Source organism: Phalacrocorax carbo, chromosome 22 (genome assembly GCF_963921805.1).
Source record: "Phalacrocorax carbo chromosome 22, bPhaCar2.1, whole genome shotgun sequence".
In the NCBI taxonomy this organism is placed as follows: Eukaryota; Metazoa; Chordata; class Aves; order Suliformes; family Phalacrocoracidae; genus Phalacrocorax; species Phalacrocorax carbo.
The window spans coordinates 4,436,505-4,455,719 of record NC_087534.1 but is presented as its reverse complement, the minus strand read 5'-3'; the positions used below and the strand labels follow the sequence as shown (position 1 = coordinate 4,455,719).

General features: G+C 51.7%; 1 protein-coding gene across 7 annotated transcripts in view; it reads right to left on the bottom strand.

The window, feature by feature from the left end:
• Nucleotides 1–19,215, bottom strand: part of RPS6KA1 (ribosomal protein S6 kinase A1) — a 45,072-nt gene that overhangs the window by 8,333 nt on the left and 17,524 nt on the right. For 4 of the 7 annotated variants that reach the window (XM_064471263.1, XM_064471266.1, XM_064471262.1 and 1 more), the window contains 12 exons: nucleotides 11,323–11,376; nucleotides 6,514–6,630; nucleotides 5,347–5,428; nucleotides 4,972–5,052; nucleotides 4,102–4,181; nucleotides 3,377–3,483; nucleotides 2,750–2,787; nucleotides 2,474–2,616; nucleotides 1,837–1,907; nucleotides 1,498–1,586; nucleotides 1,215–1,279; nucleotides 106–208 (listed from right to left, as the gene is read on the bottom strand). In XM_064471263.1, the coding sequence (XP_064327333.1) occupies nucleotides 106–208; nucleotides 1,215–1,279; nucleotides 1,498–1,586; nucleotides 1,837–1,907; nucleotides 2,474–2,616; nucleotides 2,750–2,787; nucleotides 3,377–3,483; nucleotides 4,102–4,181; nucleotides 4,972–5,052; nucleotides 5,347–5,428; nucleotides 6,514–6,630; nucleotides 11,323–11,376 (1,030 nt within the window). The remainder of the gene's footprint in view (nucleotides 1–105; nucleotides 209–1,214; nucleotides 1,280–1,497; nucleotides 1,587–1,836; nucleotides 1,908–2,473; nucleotides 2,617–2,749; nucleotides 2,788–3,376; nucleotides 3,484–4,101; nucleotides 4,182–4,971; nucleotides 5,053–5,346; nucleotides 5,429–6,513; nucleotides 6,631–11,322; nucleotides 11,377–19,215) is intronic. The other 3 variants (XM_064471268.1, XM_064471264.1, XM_064471267.1) reach the window with 1 other exon arrangement.

Below are 19,215 nucleotides of genomic sequence, written 5' to 3'. Positions count from 1 at the left end.
CTAGCAGGAGGCAAACCTCGCCCTGCCGGCACCAGCAAACCAGTATTAAGCTGTATAGTATCATTTCGCACAGGAAACTGCAGCTTTGAGTGAATCCATGCAAACCTTTTGGTGTGCGTGACGTAAATTCTGTGTCAAAATAGAAGGTGTCGTCTGGCTGGCCTACTGCAGGCTTGAAGGGCGGTTTGATTTCCCTGCGGTACAGCTTCTGCAAAACAAAGACAGCTCGAAACTGCTCCGACAGATCAACGCTCTCGTACACGCTCAGAAGGGTGCAAAGGCTTGCTAGGAACGAGAGGCCAAGAAGAGGTTTTTGTGAAACCAGGAACAGCTCTGTGTCTTAGCATTTGACTGCAGCTCAGCATCTGAGGGAACACTTCTTGGCCGGTGGGGTGCTTTTGAGTCAGTTTGTGGAGAAATACTACAAATTATACCATATATTAAATCAATGAAAAAAGGTGTTCTGTATGAAACTTGGCCCCACTCCAAAAGCAGTACCCATGACGTATCTACCTCGCCAGGCTCTTCCACCTCCTCCTAACTCCCATCAGGGCTTTGCTGACACATATCTCCCCAGGGACAGCCAGAGGAGATGCCTTAGGATGACATTCGTATCCCAGCACTCCCACAAGTAGCTGTTTAAAATTGTTTCTTGAAGCAAAAATTTGAACTAAGCTTTACTAGCGTTGCTGGAGGTTCGGTCTAGCAGCTTGCTGGGTGCCTCAAAAGCATCGAGAGACTAATCTTCAAAATTCTTTAAAAAGTAAGGGAAAACAGGGAAGAAAAGTGTGGTGAAGTAGGGAGCTGCCAGAAGCAACTGGGAAATGCCGGATCAGTTATCGCCCTGCTTCTCTGTACAAAACAAGGTATTTCCTTGCCAGAAATGTCTCCCCGAGTCCTTCCCACTTTGTGCAAGACAATCCGTGTTGTGCCAAACCCCAGTTAAAACCTGCACCGTACCAAGGTGAGATCATAGGCAACTCACGCATGAAACGGTTATTCCCATGACAAACAGAACTTAGTTTTGGGAAGGATTATCGGAACAGATGGAATAGCGACCGGTAGCGCCGATCACAGTTGCCAGTTGACCACTGGTAGCTGGCCAGAGCTGGTCAGTCTGCAAGCATCGCGACTGTGCTGTTACTGCAGTCAGCAGAACGGCGTTACTGGTGCTGAGTGGTGTCAAAGTTTGCTCTGATATTTCTGACACTCACATTCCAGTCAATGGTCGAGTAGAAAGGATGGCGCTTGATCTCTTCCGCCCCATCCGGTCCAGAACCTGAAAGATGCACCCGTGGAGTGCGTTGCATTAGATCAGGACCACTGACAAAGCGACGGCTACCACGTACGCAACACAGCCAGGCATTACGGGAAAACCGGCTGTAACGAGCCCAGCCCATCAACCGAGCGCAAGTACGAACACGCCGCTGACCCACGAGGATGCGAGCGGCCCCGATACCGCATCAGGTGTACTCAGAAACCAAAAAAATGTCTTACCTAATCGGTTGGCGGGATTCCTTTTGAAAAGGGCTCGCAGGAGGCTCTGTGCCTCAGAGCTCAGGAACTGCGGCATGCCCAGCTTTGCTCTGGAGAGGAAGTTATGCAATCAGTTGCAGGTTTAAAGAAGTCAACCCACAAGCTGGCTGCAGCACCTCCACCCCTGAAAGTACAATCATCTGTTTGGCATTTATACTGCGCCCTTCAAACTAACTGCTGATACAAACCCACTTGCCAAATAATGCCATCAAGTTGCGAGAACCCCCCAAATTACAACACGCTCAGAGAAAGAGCAGAAGCCCGCCTCCTGCACATCCATGAAAGAGAAATTCCTCTTACTTGAGGATGAGGGTCATCGTCTCCTTACGATCCTTTCCCTGGAAGGGCAGCGAGCCGGTGAGCATTTCAAACTGGGAGGGAAGGAGAAGAAGGGGAGGTCACACGTCTGAGCGAGTCGGGGGGCTGCAGAGATCCCACTGCACCTTCACCTGGGAGCTCGCCAAAGCTAGCGAAAAGCTTGCGAGCGATCAAAAGCCTAGCTCTAAAAAGGATCGCAGACATCATATTTTCTCAGAAGGAGCTTGGCTCGCAAGGTCTGCAGTGGGAACATGTTGAAACCAGCGCCTGCTCCTGCGGGAGCCCTCGCATTCAGCAACCGCCAGACGGTGGCACCAGATCTGCTCAGACGCCAACATGCCAGCGCTGGGGCCGACGGACACCCCCACGCTGCACACCCCCACGCTGCACACCCCAGTGCTCACTGGAACAGCCGCCTGAGGAGCTCAGCCTCCCCTGACCAACACGCGTCCCCGGCTGGATGCCTGGACAACCTGTTGCAGAGCCCTTTCGGGGAGCTTGGAGAACATCCCCAGGTCAGCACATCTGCTGGACGTGCAGGTTGACGTGAGGGTGTTTCAGAGCTACTGCCGGAGCAGCTGCTAAGCCAGGTCTGCAAACACACTAGCTGGGTACATACCATTAACACCCCGTACGACCACCAGTCAGCACTGTGGGAGTGGCCCTGGCGATTCACAACTTCTGGTGCCATATATTCCACTGTCCCGCAGAAGGAATAGGCTTTCTTCTCATGGTCTATTGCCTCCTTACTCAAACCAAAATCTACATAAGAGAAAAACTGTCAGCATGCACCCACGTGCTCTGAGCGATCACACAGAGCAGAGAGGCCCAAGAGAAGCTCTGTATTTCAAGAACCAACTTTGCTGGAGCACAAGGCTTTTGTGGGGTTCCTTACCTGTGAGCTTGATGTGCCCTTCTTCATCCAAGAGGATGCTACGGGATGAATGAAAAAACCAAGCTGTTACTGTCTGCAGTAAGGGCTGGTGAGAACAAGCACACACAGCAGAGGCTGGTCTGAGATGCGCCCAGATTCCAGAGGGGAAGGTCATCTGTCCCTTCTCCCCGTGCTTTAAGCTCCAGCACCAAGACATGAGCAGGACAAAGCGCAGCTCCCTTCTCTCCAGGCCCTCAACTTCACCCACACAGGTTACAGCACCTTTGATCCCCAACATACCCCAGGTGAGAATAACCAAGTCATGCAGCTGGTATGTGTCTCTGCAGAGGCCCAGCTCGGTGCCTTTTTCCTCCAAAGGCTCTCAATTGCTTAAAGCTGGAGCCTGGAGACTGCCAAGGATTACTGCTCAGACATGTGGTGCACACATGCTGCCTCCACAGCCCTCCTGGCCGTAGCTGCTGATCTGAGGAGCAAGAGCCTTGTCGACTGGCACTGCCGCCTCCCAGCCGGCTGGCCTACGGGCATCCTTCAGCTTTGCCTTTGTGGAAGAAAGCTGCGCCTTGCTGACAACAGGCTTGGGACTGAACTGAAGGACTCGGTTCCCTGCCTCAGCTGTGCCGCACGTACTTCTCTGGTTTGAGATCCCTGTATATGATTCCCAGGCTGTGCAAATGGTCAAGCCCCAGAGCCAGCTCTGCTAGGTAGAACTTCACGTCCTCCTCGGTGAACATGACCTGCAGGAAGGGAGAAGCAGCGGACAGGCGCCGGGGTTACAATGCCGGCAGCGGGACCACCTCTGCTGCACTCACGCAAGACCCTTCACATCCATGTTCTTCCCTTCTGCCCTTTCATACCTGATTTTCCCAGGCTTCGCCCACCATCATAAAGTATCACTTAAGCAGCAACGCCAAAAAAACAAACAAGGTTGCTAAGCAGCAGACACATTTTTAAAAAACTCTTCATTTATGTTAACCAGGTTATGCTCCCAGTTGTCTTCACCTGGCACAACTTCTCGTTACCCCTCCCATTCCCTGCCCTGGCCCTCTCCCACCGTGGCAACACAACCAACCAACACTGCGGCAGAACGTGGTTCTCGCCTGTTTTCGTCCTTAACGTGATGCTCAGCAGAAGCTGCTGTGGACGTGAGACCTGTCTCCTGCGCTGCTGCTTTTCTGCCAGAGGACAGGGTTCCTGAGCCATCCTCTCCTGTTGCCAGCTCTGGGCTAGCAGCAGGTTGGAGGTCGTGTCCACCCCTCTCAGAGACTTTGCAAGGGTCAATTGCTTCTCCAGGCGATTAAGCCCAGATGAACTGAGAGCCTCAGCAGCCCACCAAGATGCCAGAGCATACCCACCTCTTTGGAAAGCCGAGTGAAAAGGTCACCTCCTCTGAGGAAATCCAAGATGAGATACAGCTTCCCCTCTGTCTGGAATGCTGAAACACAAGCCGGAGCAGGAATCAGACCCCTCCGCTGAGGGAGGGCTCCATGGTGTTACATTAATCACTTAAATCCCAATGGCTCCAGTTGTGCAGATGCCCTGCGTGGTTACTAGGTTAAACACAGGTAGGGCTAATTATCTGGGGTAAATGAGATAGCCTGTCCGTGAAGTTGAAATGGGAGCTCACCAGCAGCGCTCGGGCACTGCAGAAAATCCTCCTTTTATATGGGGTGTTGGTTCCCTTTCAGCCAGTGATGCCCCACTGAAAGGGCTATTTTCCCCTGAGAGAAGCACTGGTCACTTTACAGGCAAAGAAGCTGTCCTCGCTTTTCTCAGAGTCAGGGCATTAATCCTGCCAAACTCTGGCTTGACAAGTTAACCCTGCTTTCTCAGTTTCTCCTGATTTAGTGTTTTAATTCCAAGGACATGATGGTTAAACCTCTTCTCCCAGTCTATGCTCTGTTCCCCATTCAATAGCTAGAGTGGGCATGGGACCAAAGACCCTTCCAGGAAACGGTTTGGGTTACGGGGATTGTGAAGGCTCCAGAGGGACACAGACTGATCCAGGCCTCTTCTCCATTGCAGGTATCTCCAGAAGCCTGTTAGGGACTACGAGAGGCTCTTGGCATCCTCCGAGCAGCCTGCTGCGGCACGCCTCATGCTCATCTACCTGCTCATGGCAGGTGTGCCTGTAGTAGCATCTTTCTTTATTGTGCTTAAAAGCAGTCAGCGTCTGTTCGAGCCTGCAGCCCCTCTCCCACTGTCCCAACTGGCTCCACACTCACCATAGTGGAGTTTCACCACAAAGGGATGGTTTACATCAGCCAGGATGTCCCTTTCTATCTTTGTCCTTAATCGATCACGCACTGTAGAAGAGAGAGGAACAGCTCAGACACAGAAAAAGGTACACGGTACCCTGGTGTCAAGTCTTGTCCCCAGCCTTAAGTCCTTTAGTACCAGGCAGCTTGAGCCAGATCTTTTCCCACCTCCATCACTGCAACAAGGGTGTTTTATAGCTGGAAAGAAAAGGAGGCTGTTTGGCTGAGATAAGGATACCTCTCTTTCGCCCAGATCACCCTGGGGCCAGCAGTGACTGCTGTGACATTTCCCCAGTGCTCTTTAGATCATGGAGGATAAAAGCATCGCTGTAAGTCTCCTACCTTTCAATGTCGCCTTCTTGAGCACTTTCATGGCATAGAGGTGGTTACTGTCTGGCGGTGTTATTTTTCTCACCAGGAAAACCTGAGGCAGAAGGGCACCACGTTAGCCAAGCACTAAATGTCAGCAGTAGCAGTTGGATGCCTCCCAGAGTGGCAAACCTTGTGGTAACCCTATGAAGCAGCTGGCCACAGGACTGCTAAGATGTACCTCAAGCTCTCCATGTGAAACCCCAGGAGGTTTTTCAGGAAAGTTCTGTGCGTAGACTCCTCTCACCCCCTATTTCCAGCCATTACAGCACTCGTGCTTTTATACTGCACTTTCCTCCTCTCCAGTCTTGCACACCTCTTGCTCACTCCTGCAGTTCCCCTGGGGCTGTGGCTGATGCCTGGGAGCTGCAACTTGGAGCACTGATGCTTCAATGTACCACAAAGCCCCTTGGTGACTTGGTGGTTCAACTCCTTATTATTCAGGTCCTGCATCCTCTTTGGATTTTTACTTCCTTCCCTGATGTCCCGTTCCACCTGGTTTTAGGCAGCTTCAAAAAGACACCACCTTTCTTTTCCATAAAGCCACTGCTGCGTTCGCCCAGGCAACAGCACCCAGTCCTGTTCAGGCCCCCACTGTTAGCGCCGGTAACCGATTGACGTGAAGTTGATTTAATGTGTGAGCAGATGGTGTGTAAGAGACCTGGATTATTTACACATTGAAATAGATAAGAGTTACAGGCTACTTCCTTCCCCCTTCACAGAAGGGAAACTGGACCATAAACAGTGGCCAAAACCAGATGCACACAGCATTACTTCTGAGAAGAGAGGAACATGCCCGAGTCCTCCAAGTCCTCAATCCCACTGACAGCTCGGCAGCCAGCTAGCGAGCTGCCGGAGGCCCCTCTGCCCTGCGCAACACCTGCACGCACAGGCACGATACGACTCCTTTCTCCTGATCATCTGAAAAAAGAATTACAGGGGAGCTTTGTACATACAGGCTGGCCCTTACTGAGAGAGCATCACTACAGCTGCCGTTCAAGTTAGAAGCAACCATTTGCTAAGTGGGCTCGTCAGTCAGATTCTCATGATCTGGTGGGAATCAGGAATGTGGTTTCACTGGGGACAGTCCCTTTTGTCATCAATTTACCTGGTGTGACACATAGGACGAAGTGAACCCACCTTGCCAAAAGAGCCCTGTCCCAGCACCTTCAGGAGCTCAAACTGCGAAGGATCGGCTTTCTCGGAGCCTTCCTTCACGTGGTGCGTGATGTTGATTTCTTTCACAACACCTTCGCCCTGGAAAAGAGGGGACGTGGTTGGTTGAGAATATGCTCCTGAAGAAGAGAAAGGAAGCCTTATCGGATTAAGGAACAAGGATTGTAGCTACAGACTCACAGGAACCACATCTGAGAGAACCATAAAAGCTGGTGCTTGTCACAGGGAACTCCTGCCTTCAACATCTGGAATAAGTGATCAGCAGGCTTGCACCAGGCAGCCTCATTAAATATCCAGCGCTCTCCCCAAAGGCTCCGCTCCCTGCACCGCAGGTGTTGCACTTCTTTGAACTGCATTTCAGAGAGTGCTTGAAAAGCGCCTTCCTTTTTAAGGCACTGGTGGCAAAAACATGAGTGTTTATGCCACTAAAAAATCCCACAACACAAAAATACGTCTCTGTTGTCAAAACACGGCCAGGGCTGGCAAAAATCAGACATGTTGGAGCCCATCTGCTCAGCAATCTGAGCAACTCTGCAACATAAGTCTTAGTGCATCTTCAGCACATACAGATGATGCTTTAACAGACTCAAGCCTTCAAGAAGATTGAGGGGAAGCCAAGGTCTCTGGCACAAGTTTTGTTTAAAACACATTCTTTTATTTAAAAAAAAATAGACAAGAAAGAGATTTAATCAGCAGTATCTAGAATAAACTCACCAACAAAGCTGGGCCAGCACACAAGAACAGCCACAGACCCCGAGGTGATGCTGAAACACCTCCTTTCCCCAGCAAACCTTATCCATACCTCTGGTGCATAGACCCAGAGTTCAGCTCATCAGAAACACCTTGTGCTGCTTTCTATTTGCATCCCAAATACAAAGACACTTTTTATACTACCAGTCTTCCAGCTCTGCCTTTCCCTCTACTTCTCTTGATCACACCTAGCCAGTGTATCTGTATTTAGGTTTCCTCTGAGCTTGACCTGCTCCAGCCCCTCTCCTGGCTGACCACGGGGAGAGCCCACAGGGCGGGCTGGGCTCAACTTCCCACTTCTATAGACGTGAAGCTTACTCAGGCCAGAAATCCCTTGTAGCTGTACATCTTGTAAGGGCAAGTCCAGGCTTCTCAGCGCTTCAGTCCCACGTTATCCAGTGTTAAACACTGGCTGGCTGCTATTTGGACCTGAAGGCTAGCAATTATCTTCTAAAGGGCATTAAACTCGGCTGCTCTCTGACCCTAGGGCAGATGTGGCCATCAGAGGCTGCCAGAAAGCTGGAACTACTCTTTAGTTTTTCCCCTTGCAGAGCTGGGGGGGGGGGGGGGGAAAGTTATGCTTTGTTTTCTGAAACTATTCAGATACTTGGTCTGGAACCCACCTAATCAAAGCAGCTTTTAAAAACAACCGGAACCAGGTTTCAGGCTCTGCCTCTGCTCTGCGCCCCAGCCCACTCCCCACCCTCGCACCACCTTCTCGGGGACTGTGGCCTTGCCAAGCGCCCGCGGATGTGGTTGCGTACCTGCACTGAGCACCCTTCCCTTCCCGCTCTCGTGCTTGGCTTTTCTCTAGATGAGGAAAGTGGCTTTGTTTCCACGTTGGTAGCTTTGCTCTCTCAAGATCCTGCATTATTCAGGCGCCAAGACCCAGCGGAGAAGCCCACGCTCTCAGCGGTGCAGCACGTACAGCCCGAGCACGGGGAGACGGCAGGGGGACGGGAGCTCCCCCTGTGTTACCCTGCCTTTTGCTGCTCTCAGTGAACACAGACAAGAAAGATCTTATAATCCCTGTTACATCAAGTTTTCCTGTTCCATATGATCTCCCAGCTTAAATCGGCTACCTTACACTTCTGGTTTCATTTGGAGGCTTAGTCCACAGCAGACAGCTGTTGGTTAGGAACAGCTTCCCACTTCTGGCCAAGAGCCTGAGCGGGAGTTGGCCAAGAGCTCTCCTCCTGCTAGTCCTTCCATGTTCTTTAGCTCTCCAGGCAGAGACCCGGGGATGGGACCAGTGGAAGTTGTAGGCTCTTTCCCTCCCCCTCATCTTCATGAAAGCACTAGAAACCAGGTCTAGAGAGCATCAGCACTGGTACAACCGTGCATATTTCACCCTGTAGCATCACACACCTATGCAGGCAGAAACGTTTAAAATGAACTCCTGTATCCACCTCCAAGGCATCTGGACCCAACCTCCTACCACAGCTCTTCAGGAGCTGCGGAGCGACATATTTTCACAGCTGTGGGAATTCTTCACCTTGGCCAACAGCAAGACCCACTGTGTTTAACTGCAAGTGGTTTCAGCAGCCCAGGCTGGATCTCAGGGCAGCCAAGATTTGCATATGCAGCCTGCCAGCCAGACCACATCAGCAAACACACATGCCAACTAGACCAACAGTGGCATCGGCGGAGACATTGTTGATAGCTTTCTGAGAAAAGCTTTGAGATGCCATTTGGCATCTTGCTGACACAAGGGAGGTTTCCTCCCATGGACTCATCCAGTAACTTGCAATGCAACAGTTCGGACTCCGGGGGCCAGCTCCTACAGCCTGTTTAACAGCACACCAGAACAAGCCTCCAGCACAAAAGCACCTGCGTGACACCAAGCTGCAGCACAAACAGGCTTTGCTTGGCACCGAGATAAGTTTCTTCTAATGGCACCACTCAGCAAACCACTCTAGAAGGCAGAAAAAGAAAAGCAAACCAGACTGATCCAAATATCCATCCGAAGCATCAGCCCGCCTGGATGAGCACCCAGCAACACCAAGTGAAGCAAAGCGAGCTAGCGGCAGTACTGACCGGGCTGGAGAGCTGGCTGGGGGCAGGCAGCTGCAGGCTGCAGGGCTTGGCTCGATGCTTTCTCTGCAGCCACAGCGTGAGGAACGCGCAGATGCGAGGAAGTTTAGGGTCCCTCTCCATTCTTCCATCCCGATCACCATCGCACAGCCCCAGTAACCGCCACCCCCGCGAGCTCCCGGGGGTCAGAGAGGCTCCCGCGGCGCTGCATGGACGCCCCACGCTTGAGGTTGCCGGATGGAGGAGACACAGGTGGTTAAAGCCCAGCTGGCAGATGCGCAGACAAGCGACTCAGTCGCACGGAGGCAGGCTCACGCTCCCACTCCCCAGCAACAGCGCTTGTGGTTGGGGCTTTTTTTCCCCTTTGGTTTTGCTTTTAAAAAAAAAAATAATCTCACAGCTCCTTGTTCACGTTTGGGTTCCCTGGTTCAGACAAGACGCCGACAGAAAACATACGTGGTCTAGTTGAAGTGACTTCCATCTAGTGCTGCATGAATCTCATGTCAGGCTGTGAGCTTTAGGGGTATTTCCACTACAGGGGAATATTCTGAGAAGCCACTTACGCATTAAAAAGGAAGAGAAAAACCCATGAAACCCCACACAGAAGTCTGTCAGCACCCCAGAAAGCTGCACAACTCTCTGCTCTCCCACTGGTACAGGGATGATGGGTCATCCATGGTGGGATTCAGGGTGCATTGATCCCATTGGCATCATTAGGATTTGCATCTAGTCCTTCGCTTGCTTTATGCAGCACAAGAGTCCTTGCCGTGGACACTGGAGTTATCTAAGAGATACCTGGGAAGTTCCATGCGAGTTGTTTTCAAGGGCATTTCTGATGCAGACAGCTTCTGAACCCACTGCTGCTCGGATTTATTGGCAGGACAGAGGAGAGGTATTTAGATCGCTTGTTTTGCCTCCTTCCCCCTCCAAGCCTGTCCCCCTTTGACATTTCCATTGGGTCAGGGCAGACAGATGTTTTCTGCAGCAAGACCCCAGAGAGTGCAGTTAAGAAAGAAACGCCTTGAAATGAGTAAAAAGACACCCACACACCTTTGCAATTAGAAATAACCCTGTGTCAGCGTTGATCTCTGAATTTCTCCAGAGAGTGCAGAGTATGAAAAGAGGATCTGGGTATGGACCCAGAGAGGCTACTTATGACTGTCTCGCCTCTTCCGCCCCCAGAACGTGCTCTTTGAGAACCGACAACGAAAGAAACAAATGACTTAATACCAGCAAGGCAGCTGGTCCCAGCTCCAGCTCCTCAATAGCTGAGGAGGTCCAAAGCAAGGGAGCTGGGCATAGGTGCCAGAGAGCAGCATGGAACAGCACCGTGCAGCTGCTGAGCGCACGTCTCCAGGAGGCTCGGTTCACACTGCCACCTCCTTCATTCTGCCACGGTCCCACTGGAGCAGAAACCGTTGCCCACAACGCGCAGTCCGAAGATGAGCATCGCTGCTTCCAAGGAAGCTTTACGCTGCTCAGTGAAGCCGTGCAGGTGCTGCAGCCAGCCAGCTCTCTGCATGTGGGCCTGGCAAGATCTGATAAATCTTGTCCTGACCAAGACAATTCTGCATGTTGTGTTATCAGGCGCTCGGCGCAGAAAAGCAATCAAAAAACCCCACTGTACGTCCGTGGAGCTAAAACACTGGAGCGCCTGCCCCAGCAAGCTGACAAGATCAAAAAGCCACAGGAGACATAAATGACAACACGGAAAGGGGTTTGGTGTGGGGAGGAAGGAGGAGGAGGAGGATAAAGTCAAGTCCAGGATGTCACATGAGCAAGTGAGTAATAGCTGTTTTCTGTATTAGCAGTCCCACCTAGCTGAGACGGGCTGGTAGGGGCGTGCTGCAAGAAAGGGTTTGGTTTTCAGAGAGGTCCCTGCAAGCGCTGCTTCCGCCCTCGCCTACGTGGGACGACCCGTCATGGGACAAAGTGCAAATTAAACGCATGAGTCTCCTTGAGGTGCACGTCTGCAGCAGGCTCTCTTACCTTGTCTGCCGCGTCCACAAGGTCTTTCTCTATCCAAGTGATGTCTGATTTTGCCTGTGGGACAATAAATAAGCGTCAGCACAGAGGGGCTGTGATACTCCGCTAAAGTTTTCCCAAAGAACTTGTTCAGCAAGACCAGGCGAGCTGTGTGCAGTCACTGGTGGTGTCCCACCAGCCATCGCTCCTCGGGATGTGATTCCGAGCTGCGTTGGTGGCTCCAGGAGAGCAGCTGGAGCCAGCTGCTGCTAAAGGCTTTGATAAACTCTGACGGGTGGTGGAGAAGGACACGGTGCCGGCACTTGGTTACACACATCCCCCACAATCAAAGTGCCACCGCCAAGGAAAGAGAATTGATTTCCTGCAGGTTGATTAACATCTAGGTCAGATTTTACTTTCAGCTACACCAAACGCATCTGTCCTGGGAGCGGTGTCCTGGGTCTGCGGGGAAGTTTGGCACCCCCATGGCAAAGAGAGGGCATCTCTCCAGGGGCACGCTCGGCGTTTCTAAAGCAACCAGGAGGAACATATTCAAATACCAAAACTCACCACATCCCTCGAGGGCAGGGCAGGGCCAGCCCAGCTGCTCTAACAGGTCCCTGAGCGATGTCAGAAATGTCAGTTTATGCTGCCTCTGGGGCCAGATGCAATTCTGTGAACCCTTACAGGGAGAGGCGCAGAAGCATTTAAAGGGAGCTCAGAAAACAAGTGCTTCGCAGCTAGGATATGGCTCCTTCTCCCCCAAAAACTCAGACGTAAAGGAACAAGTAAGTTTTTGCAAGGTGAATCCCAAAGCCTGCTGTATTTTAATGAACGTACATAGATTTCCTATCACATCTAGGTATTCTTTAACCTGTTTTTTAGATAACGAGCTAAGTTTGAATAGAAAAATCACCACCCCCACCCCCAAATCAAATCACATTTAAAACATTTCCTCCAAGAATTTCAAGTCTTTGGCTGCGGATGAGATAAAACTCATGTGACTGCAGACAGAAGGGAGCTAAGAGAGACTCGTGCTGTGACTTCTCTTGTGTCTTTTCAAGCAGTTCGTCAGCACAACGGAGCCTGCGGCACTGGCAGGGCTCTTCGGCGCCAGCAACGTCAACTGGGTGGGCGCAGCGCGAAGCAGAGCGACCTGAAAGTAGGACAGGAGCTACAGAGAGGCGAGAGAAGAAAAAGCAAGCCTTGAGGGAAGGGAGAAGCTGTGTGAAAACAGCAAGATAAGAGTTAAGGATTAACTGATTTTCAGTTCCGGAAGGACCGAATCGGATCGGAGGAGGCCCTTGCAGTCACCTCTTCCCCTTCCTCCCCTCCATTGCTCTGCCCTTGCTGCGGGAGCCGCCAAGATCTCCTTGGGTCTGGGAGAAGGTGGCTGTCCTGCTGCCGCCGTGGGAAGCGGGCGCCCGGGGGCAGCCAGCCGACACATCTACCAAAGCCACAACTAAACCCCTTCCAGGGCACCCAAAAGCGATCACAAAAATCTCAGCAGTGCCCCCCCCTGGGGATCACATCCACGCACGGGGAACCCGGCTCCCTCACGGCTCCCACCAGCGAGCAGGCGCTAAACCCCGCCTTGGATGGGGATGGATTGATTTCTCGCCCACAAGCACAGATCCTTCTGCAGGTCCACCACACCAGCGCAAGACACCGCTCCTGTGAGCTACCAGCCATCTCCTGACACCCACAGCCTCGGGGGAGGCCATTTTACACAGATTCCTGCACCACTGGGAAATTATATTTGCTGCTCCTGGGAAAGAAAAGGACACGCCTGGCCACTGGCCAGGTCTGAGCCCAGGAGATCGCTCAAGTCAGAGGAGGAGACAACTTCTGAACTTCCCAGTGCCACCTTCGCACTGCACAGATGGCTTAGTCATCCTAGATCAGGGGCTGGGGACATACATATGGGTTTGGGTTTTTTTTCCGACACCAAGTTCAAAATACAAGTCCTCCTTCCTACTTTCCCCTCTTTTTTGAGGAAGGATTTTACAAGCCAGAAGCCAAGAGACAGGTTTGTTTTTGCTCGCGTTTTGTCACTTTGCTGGTTGAGATAGTCACATCTAAATGCAAGGAAAAAAAAAAAAACCCTGCAAGAGCTAGAAGCAGATTACGCTTTTGGCATTTTGCTTCCTATTCATCAACAACTAACCAGAAGCTGTTTTAATTTCTGTTGCTTCAACACATGCTCTTGTCCCAAAACACTCCCAAATTCTGGCAGCACCTAGGAAAGACACTTCTTAGAAAGCAGTTTACCCTCAGAAATGCCTTTTCCAAAAGAGAAGTCGTTAATTAAAGCTGGGTAAGGTCTGACTCTCTAAGGTCAGGCGATTCACCAACTTCTCGTGTCCTGCAGAAGAGACACAGCACAGTACTGTACGCAGAGCAGATATTTTATCAGCTAGACACTTGCCTCCTGGATCCTTGGCTTGCTGCGGAAGAGGAGCCTCAGCATCTCCAAAGCTTTAGGCCGCTATTCTCCCATACTTTGCAAGCTGGCTTCTGAACTTAGAGCACTCTGCAGCACCCAGAGCAGCACGAGAACCCCGAGTGTAGTAGTTACGTCACTGGGATGTATTTTGGGAGTTTTTTGCTGAAAGGAAACTGTGGTTTTGTACGGGGAAATTGCATTGTGTGGCAATGGCTGCACAGTACCAGCAGCCAAATGAAAACACTGGATGGCTTTACGGGTGCTTAGGCATGGGTCTTTCCATCAGCAAATCTCAGCAGGATTTTCAAAAGGACCAGTGTAGTCCCCCCATGTCACAGACAGGAAAACAGGCATAGAAAGAGCAATTTCAGCCACCACACAAGGCAGCAACAAGCAACTGAGAGTCTGTATAACTTTCTTCCCCAAAGTTAAGCTGCCCCTGCTCTGAGCAGCACAAATGCTGAGCCCGGCACAAATATTCTCCCTGTAGGATCAGCTGAATTACAGGTCTCCAGGGAAGGGGCCAGGAGGAGGCAGCTTCCACACACCCTTCCCTGGTTTGTCCCTGCCCGGTGTCAGTCACCGCTTGGCCATCTGCCGTACCAGGTCTTTGGGACGCTGCTGCGAGGCCCCACGTGAGGTTTGCACACTGACATCTTACGGGAGGGTTGCACAATCCTGCCTGCTTGCTCAGGGTCAGCTCCTGCACCGTGACACTGCTCCGCACCCTGCTCTCGTGCATCCAGGGATACCTTAATACAGCCAGACAGGCAGCCCAGCCTCAGGGACTGGAGCGGAGAGGGAACAAGGGCTTCAGCCCTATGGCTTTGAATTGATTCTCTCCCAATTTTTATGTTTGCAAGGAAAAGAGTGAGCCATGTGCTTAATCCCAGTTCCCGTAAAGAGGCCATCTGCATTTTGTCTATGCAAAACAGATGCCCTAGATGGTTTCAAAAGTTACCCAGCTGCTTCACCAGTGTCACTGCAAGGTCCTTTGCTGCTTTACGAATCCCTTTAGCTGTCCCTGCTCTGTACCTTAGAAAAGTCACAGATCCTGCTGAACTTCTTTCCAGATCGATGCAACTTTTGCGATCATTAAGTTGCTTAGTGCTGCCCCGGACTGCAGCATTCAAACTGCCACCAGGCTGCAGGTGTATCTACATGGAGCGCCCTGACAGCTCCTTCCCACTCCTACAGCCTGTTTCCTGGGGGGGAAATCGCTCCCTCCTCGCTGGCAGGAGGCACAAGGGATCTCAAAACAATTCTGCAGCAGAGAAACACAGAAGCTAGAGCTTATGTTTGGGCAGCTACAGCTTGTGCAAGGAATTAAAGCAGCTGCAGAAGGCAGGCATGCTTCAGCGTGAGACGGGACGATGCAGCGCCCTGGTTTGTGGTCTGGCCTCTCTTCGGATCAGTTTTCTGACCTGTGCGTTAATATGGGCACAAGGACCTGCATCCTCACCCCGTCCTGCCTTGCCAGGGGCCTGGCTCAGCCTTCCCGCCCCTCTTCTCCCCTAGAAACAGCGCTTTGAACTCCTGAGGCTTTGCACGAGGAAGAGGCCCATCCTGAAGTCCCTCTGCTAAACCCAGAGACCATAAACCAGTCTTGGTCAGAAGCAGAAGCCATCAGCTCTTTGCTTCAGATGCAGCTGAGGGAGCCACGGAAGGAAAAGCTGCTGCAAGAACGCAAGCCTCCGTTGCTTCGCTGTCTCTGCTCCCAAGAGAAGGGTCCAGAACCAACCAAAGAGGTAACGATCCCAATATAAGGCGATCGATCTAAAGCAAGAAGCATAAACCAAAGGAAACTGTGGTGCAGGCAGCTGCATGTGAATAGGCAGGTTGTGGGTCTAAGGGCTAGAAATACGTGAGCTGAGGTGAGGCAAGAGCCTTCCTCCATCACACTCCCAAATAACCTTACGCATCCTGGGCGAGTTTGACAATTTTAGGGCAGAATTAAGTTGCTTCTAGGCCTTATTTGATAGTTCTGAAAAGCAAAAATCTGGGTCCTGGGAGAAGCGAGATGATGTTGTCTGAGCAGCAGTGGGCCAGATGCTGGCACTGATGTGCCAAGACCCAGCTGTAAACCCTGCATGAACCTGCGGTCATTGGCACATCAGCCCTAGGAAAGGTGATCCCCAAATCCAGTGGTGCCAGACACAAAATGGGTCCCAGGGCACGGTTTAAAGATGCTGCAATCAAATTCTGCGTCAGCAGACCTGACTGTAGGGCTAAGCTCCAACAAGTCCCAACATCAGCTCTATAAAACAGGACGCTTGCTAGCCTTACAGGTTTAAATCAGAATAACCAGGGATTGCCTTTGCCTCCTGCTAGGATCCAGTTACATCCCACTGAGCACTGGGAACAGCATCGGGGAGGGAAGGATCAGGGTTTCATAAACAGGAAGGCGATGGTGTGAAGAACTGCTGCCTGAAGAGAGCCAGCTGCTGTCACATCAACATGCTTCAGAAGTGGGACCGGAGCCCCCGTGCTAGACCAGAGGGATGTCTCAGCAGAGGTCTCAGCTGCTGGCCAGGAAGCACTGGATGAAGACGACGTCTACCGCGTGCAGCCGCTGGGGCTGCAGCTTGTGCTCCTGGGTGCCAGCCTCAGGAGTGGGAGCTTCGCACTCCTGAACTTTTGCATTAAGTTATTTTATACAATCTCCTCCAGAACAATAACCTCCCTACAGAGCAACAACTCCTGCTCTGGAGGGAGCTTGAAATAAACAGGAGGCAAGAGATACCACAGCTTTCCAGAGGAAGCAAGTCCTCTTTTTGCTGTTGTAAAGAGCAGAGAGGCAAAGGCTGCTCTGTCTGGAACTTTTTTTTTTTTTTAAAAGTGGTGGTTCTCAAAAAGGGGAACAAACAAAGCAAAGAAACCTCTGGAGGCCACTGCCTCCCCTCCTGCAAAGGCCTTATTTGGGCAAGGCTGATAGCTGGTCTCGTTTGCAACCAAAAAATTGTCCAGAACCACGTACTTTTGTCTGCACTTCTTTGGTGGATCGCCTTCAGTGCTCCTGGGACCCCCCGGACTTGGCCCCAGACTGAAAAATCCTGTGGGACACTTGCCCCTGAGCAGCACGGCTCTGCCCTGAGCAGAGACACCCTCGCAAAGCGAAGGGCTTCAGCTTGAGGTACCAGCATCCGAACGGACCCGCCAGCCAGCACGGAGGATGGGCTGGACCTGTTTAGAGAGATGGGACAGAGAGAAGGAAGCTGTGCCTTGAGGCAGAGCCATTTCGACACGAGAGGAAGTGCTGCCCACAGCAGCGAGATGGTCGTATCAGCAGCTGCAGATTTTAACTCGCTTTGTTGCCATCCACTGACTTCCAGGAAAGCAAGGCAGGCGATGCTAACTACCCCCACAGGAAACCTGCCCTCTGAGCGATGCCTCTCGACAAGTCTGCAACTGCTCCGGGAACTCTCAGGGGCTGAGAAACGTCACCCCGTACCTGTGCTACGTGCACGTCCTGCACACGGCAGGGTCAGCACGTCAGCTCTCCTGGGGCTTTGCTGGGAGGGGAGAGCAAGAGCTGTCAGAGTAAACAGGTGCTGCTGCTCCGTATTTATCAGGAAGGGAGATGTTTCCTGGCCTGCCACTCACTACAGCTTAGAAGAGAAGTTGAAAACAGAAGTCCAGCCAAGCAGAACATTTTGTGAGATCGTACCGATTTCATTCGATTGCTGAAGTTAAAAAAAAACACCCGGGAGAATTAAAGAGTTTCACCCTATCTAACTAAGCGGGCATTGCAGTATCAAGGTTGCATTCAAAGATTAAACACCAAAGCCACCTTTCTTGTGCTAACACATACCAAGTGCAATTAAAGAAAAAAAAATTATTTGAAACCTCAAGCAGATTTAAAAACCCCTCTGCCCAAGAGGAGACTCTGTCCTGTTCTCCTGCACATGTTCCAACGGGTTTAATCCCAGCCCACGCTCCCTGGGCCATGCCAGCTCCCTCAGCCCCACGGCTGCCCTCCCTTCTGGGTATGAAAACTTCTGGGCTGCAGTTTTCCCACTCCAGCATCACCCCGAACACCACTGATCCAGCGTCACTGCAGGGCTGCCTTCTCGAAGCAAAGGTCTGATCATCGCTTCACTGCGTTTTATAAGACAGGGTTACTTTTGCTTAGTATGTGCCTGTCTGCATCGGCAAAGGGTCAGGGAGAAAAGACACGAGACCTCTCCCTTGAGCTCCTCAGCCACTTCCAACCACACACGGAGCAGGAAAAGCTGCAGAAGAATTCAGTCCTGGGTGTTTTATAAAAGCAGGTGGCAGATGGAGGGAAGGGGTAAGCCCATGCCCCTGTGAGACATCAGAGAATCAGCAACAGCTTTTTGCAGGAGGAGCATAAACGCTTGGGGTCACGGACAGAGGTTAAAAGAAGAGGGAGATTCTTAGAGCAATCCAAGAGGATCTGCAGGGAAAGAGTCAGCTTCATTAGTCCTTTAAACTAAACTCACGCTGAACAAGGGCGTTTGGTGTTTTGACAGACAAAAGCCTCGAGGCAGCCAGAGCCCAGGGGGTGGCTTTGAAGCTGGAAGTCTTGGACAAAGTCGCTTCTACAAACACAGCTAAGGAGCACCAGAGACTTCGGCAACTGGAACTTCCCGATAAGTGGATAAGGACGGGGGCGGATTCCTGGCAGGAGCTTTCCTGCTAGAGGTTTGCAGGAAGGGATTACCAAGAGGGAACAGCGCTGCGGTGGGAGAGAGGCACGTTTCACTCCCCACCATCTCTGAGGACTGTTTTATTGGTGTTCTGAAAAAGAAAACAAACCAAAGACGGGGGAGGGAGAAGAAACCCAGGACACACAGTCAGACCTCTGCACAGCGAGGCTGCCAGCCACACCGGTGTCGGGAAATCCTGTCCATTGCTACCTTCATGCACAAACTCTTACAGGACCGAGGCAGCTGGGAACACTGAACAACCAACTCCATCGTGGCACGGATAATGCCAGGAACCTCCCTCTGTATGGTTTAAAGCAAAAGCCTTAGACTCTAAGCATCCTAGAAGCACTCCGCTGTCTTCCTCACGGCGATTCCTCTCCACTCAGAGAGGCAGCCAAATGCTCAGTGCAAAATTAATTTGGTCACCCTTGGGAAGGGCTTTGCTGCCACTCCGAGCAGCGATCCTGGCCCCCACAACAGGGGTTATAAGCAAATCCCTAAAAAGGGAAAACTCAGGCCAAGATGGTGCAGTTTTACCCTGTTTGGTGTTTAGATGGAGCAGTTCCCCCCTTTTTCATGGGCCCCTTCTCTCACCAGTAAGTTCAGTTCTTTTGTATGTCAGAAAGTGACCCACATCGCCTTCTGTGGAGGTGGATGGAGCTGTCACAGGGAGGAGATACTGCAAAAACCCAGAGGCCACAAATAGACACCAACATGCTCTGACAACGAGGAGAGCAGCAGTAACAGAGCATGGGACTTCCCGGCAGAGCGCGGTGGGCCAGTGGTGACAGGTACCGGTGT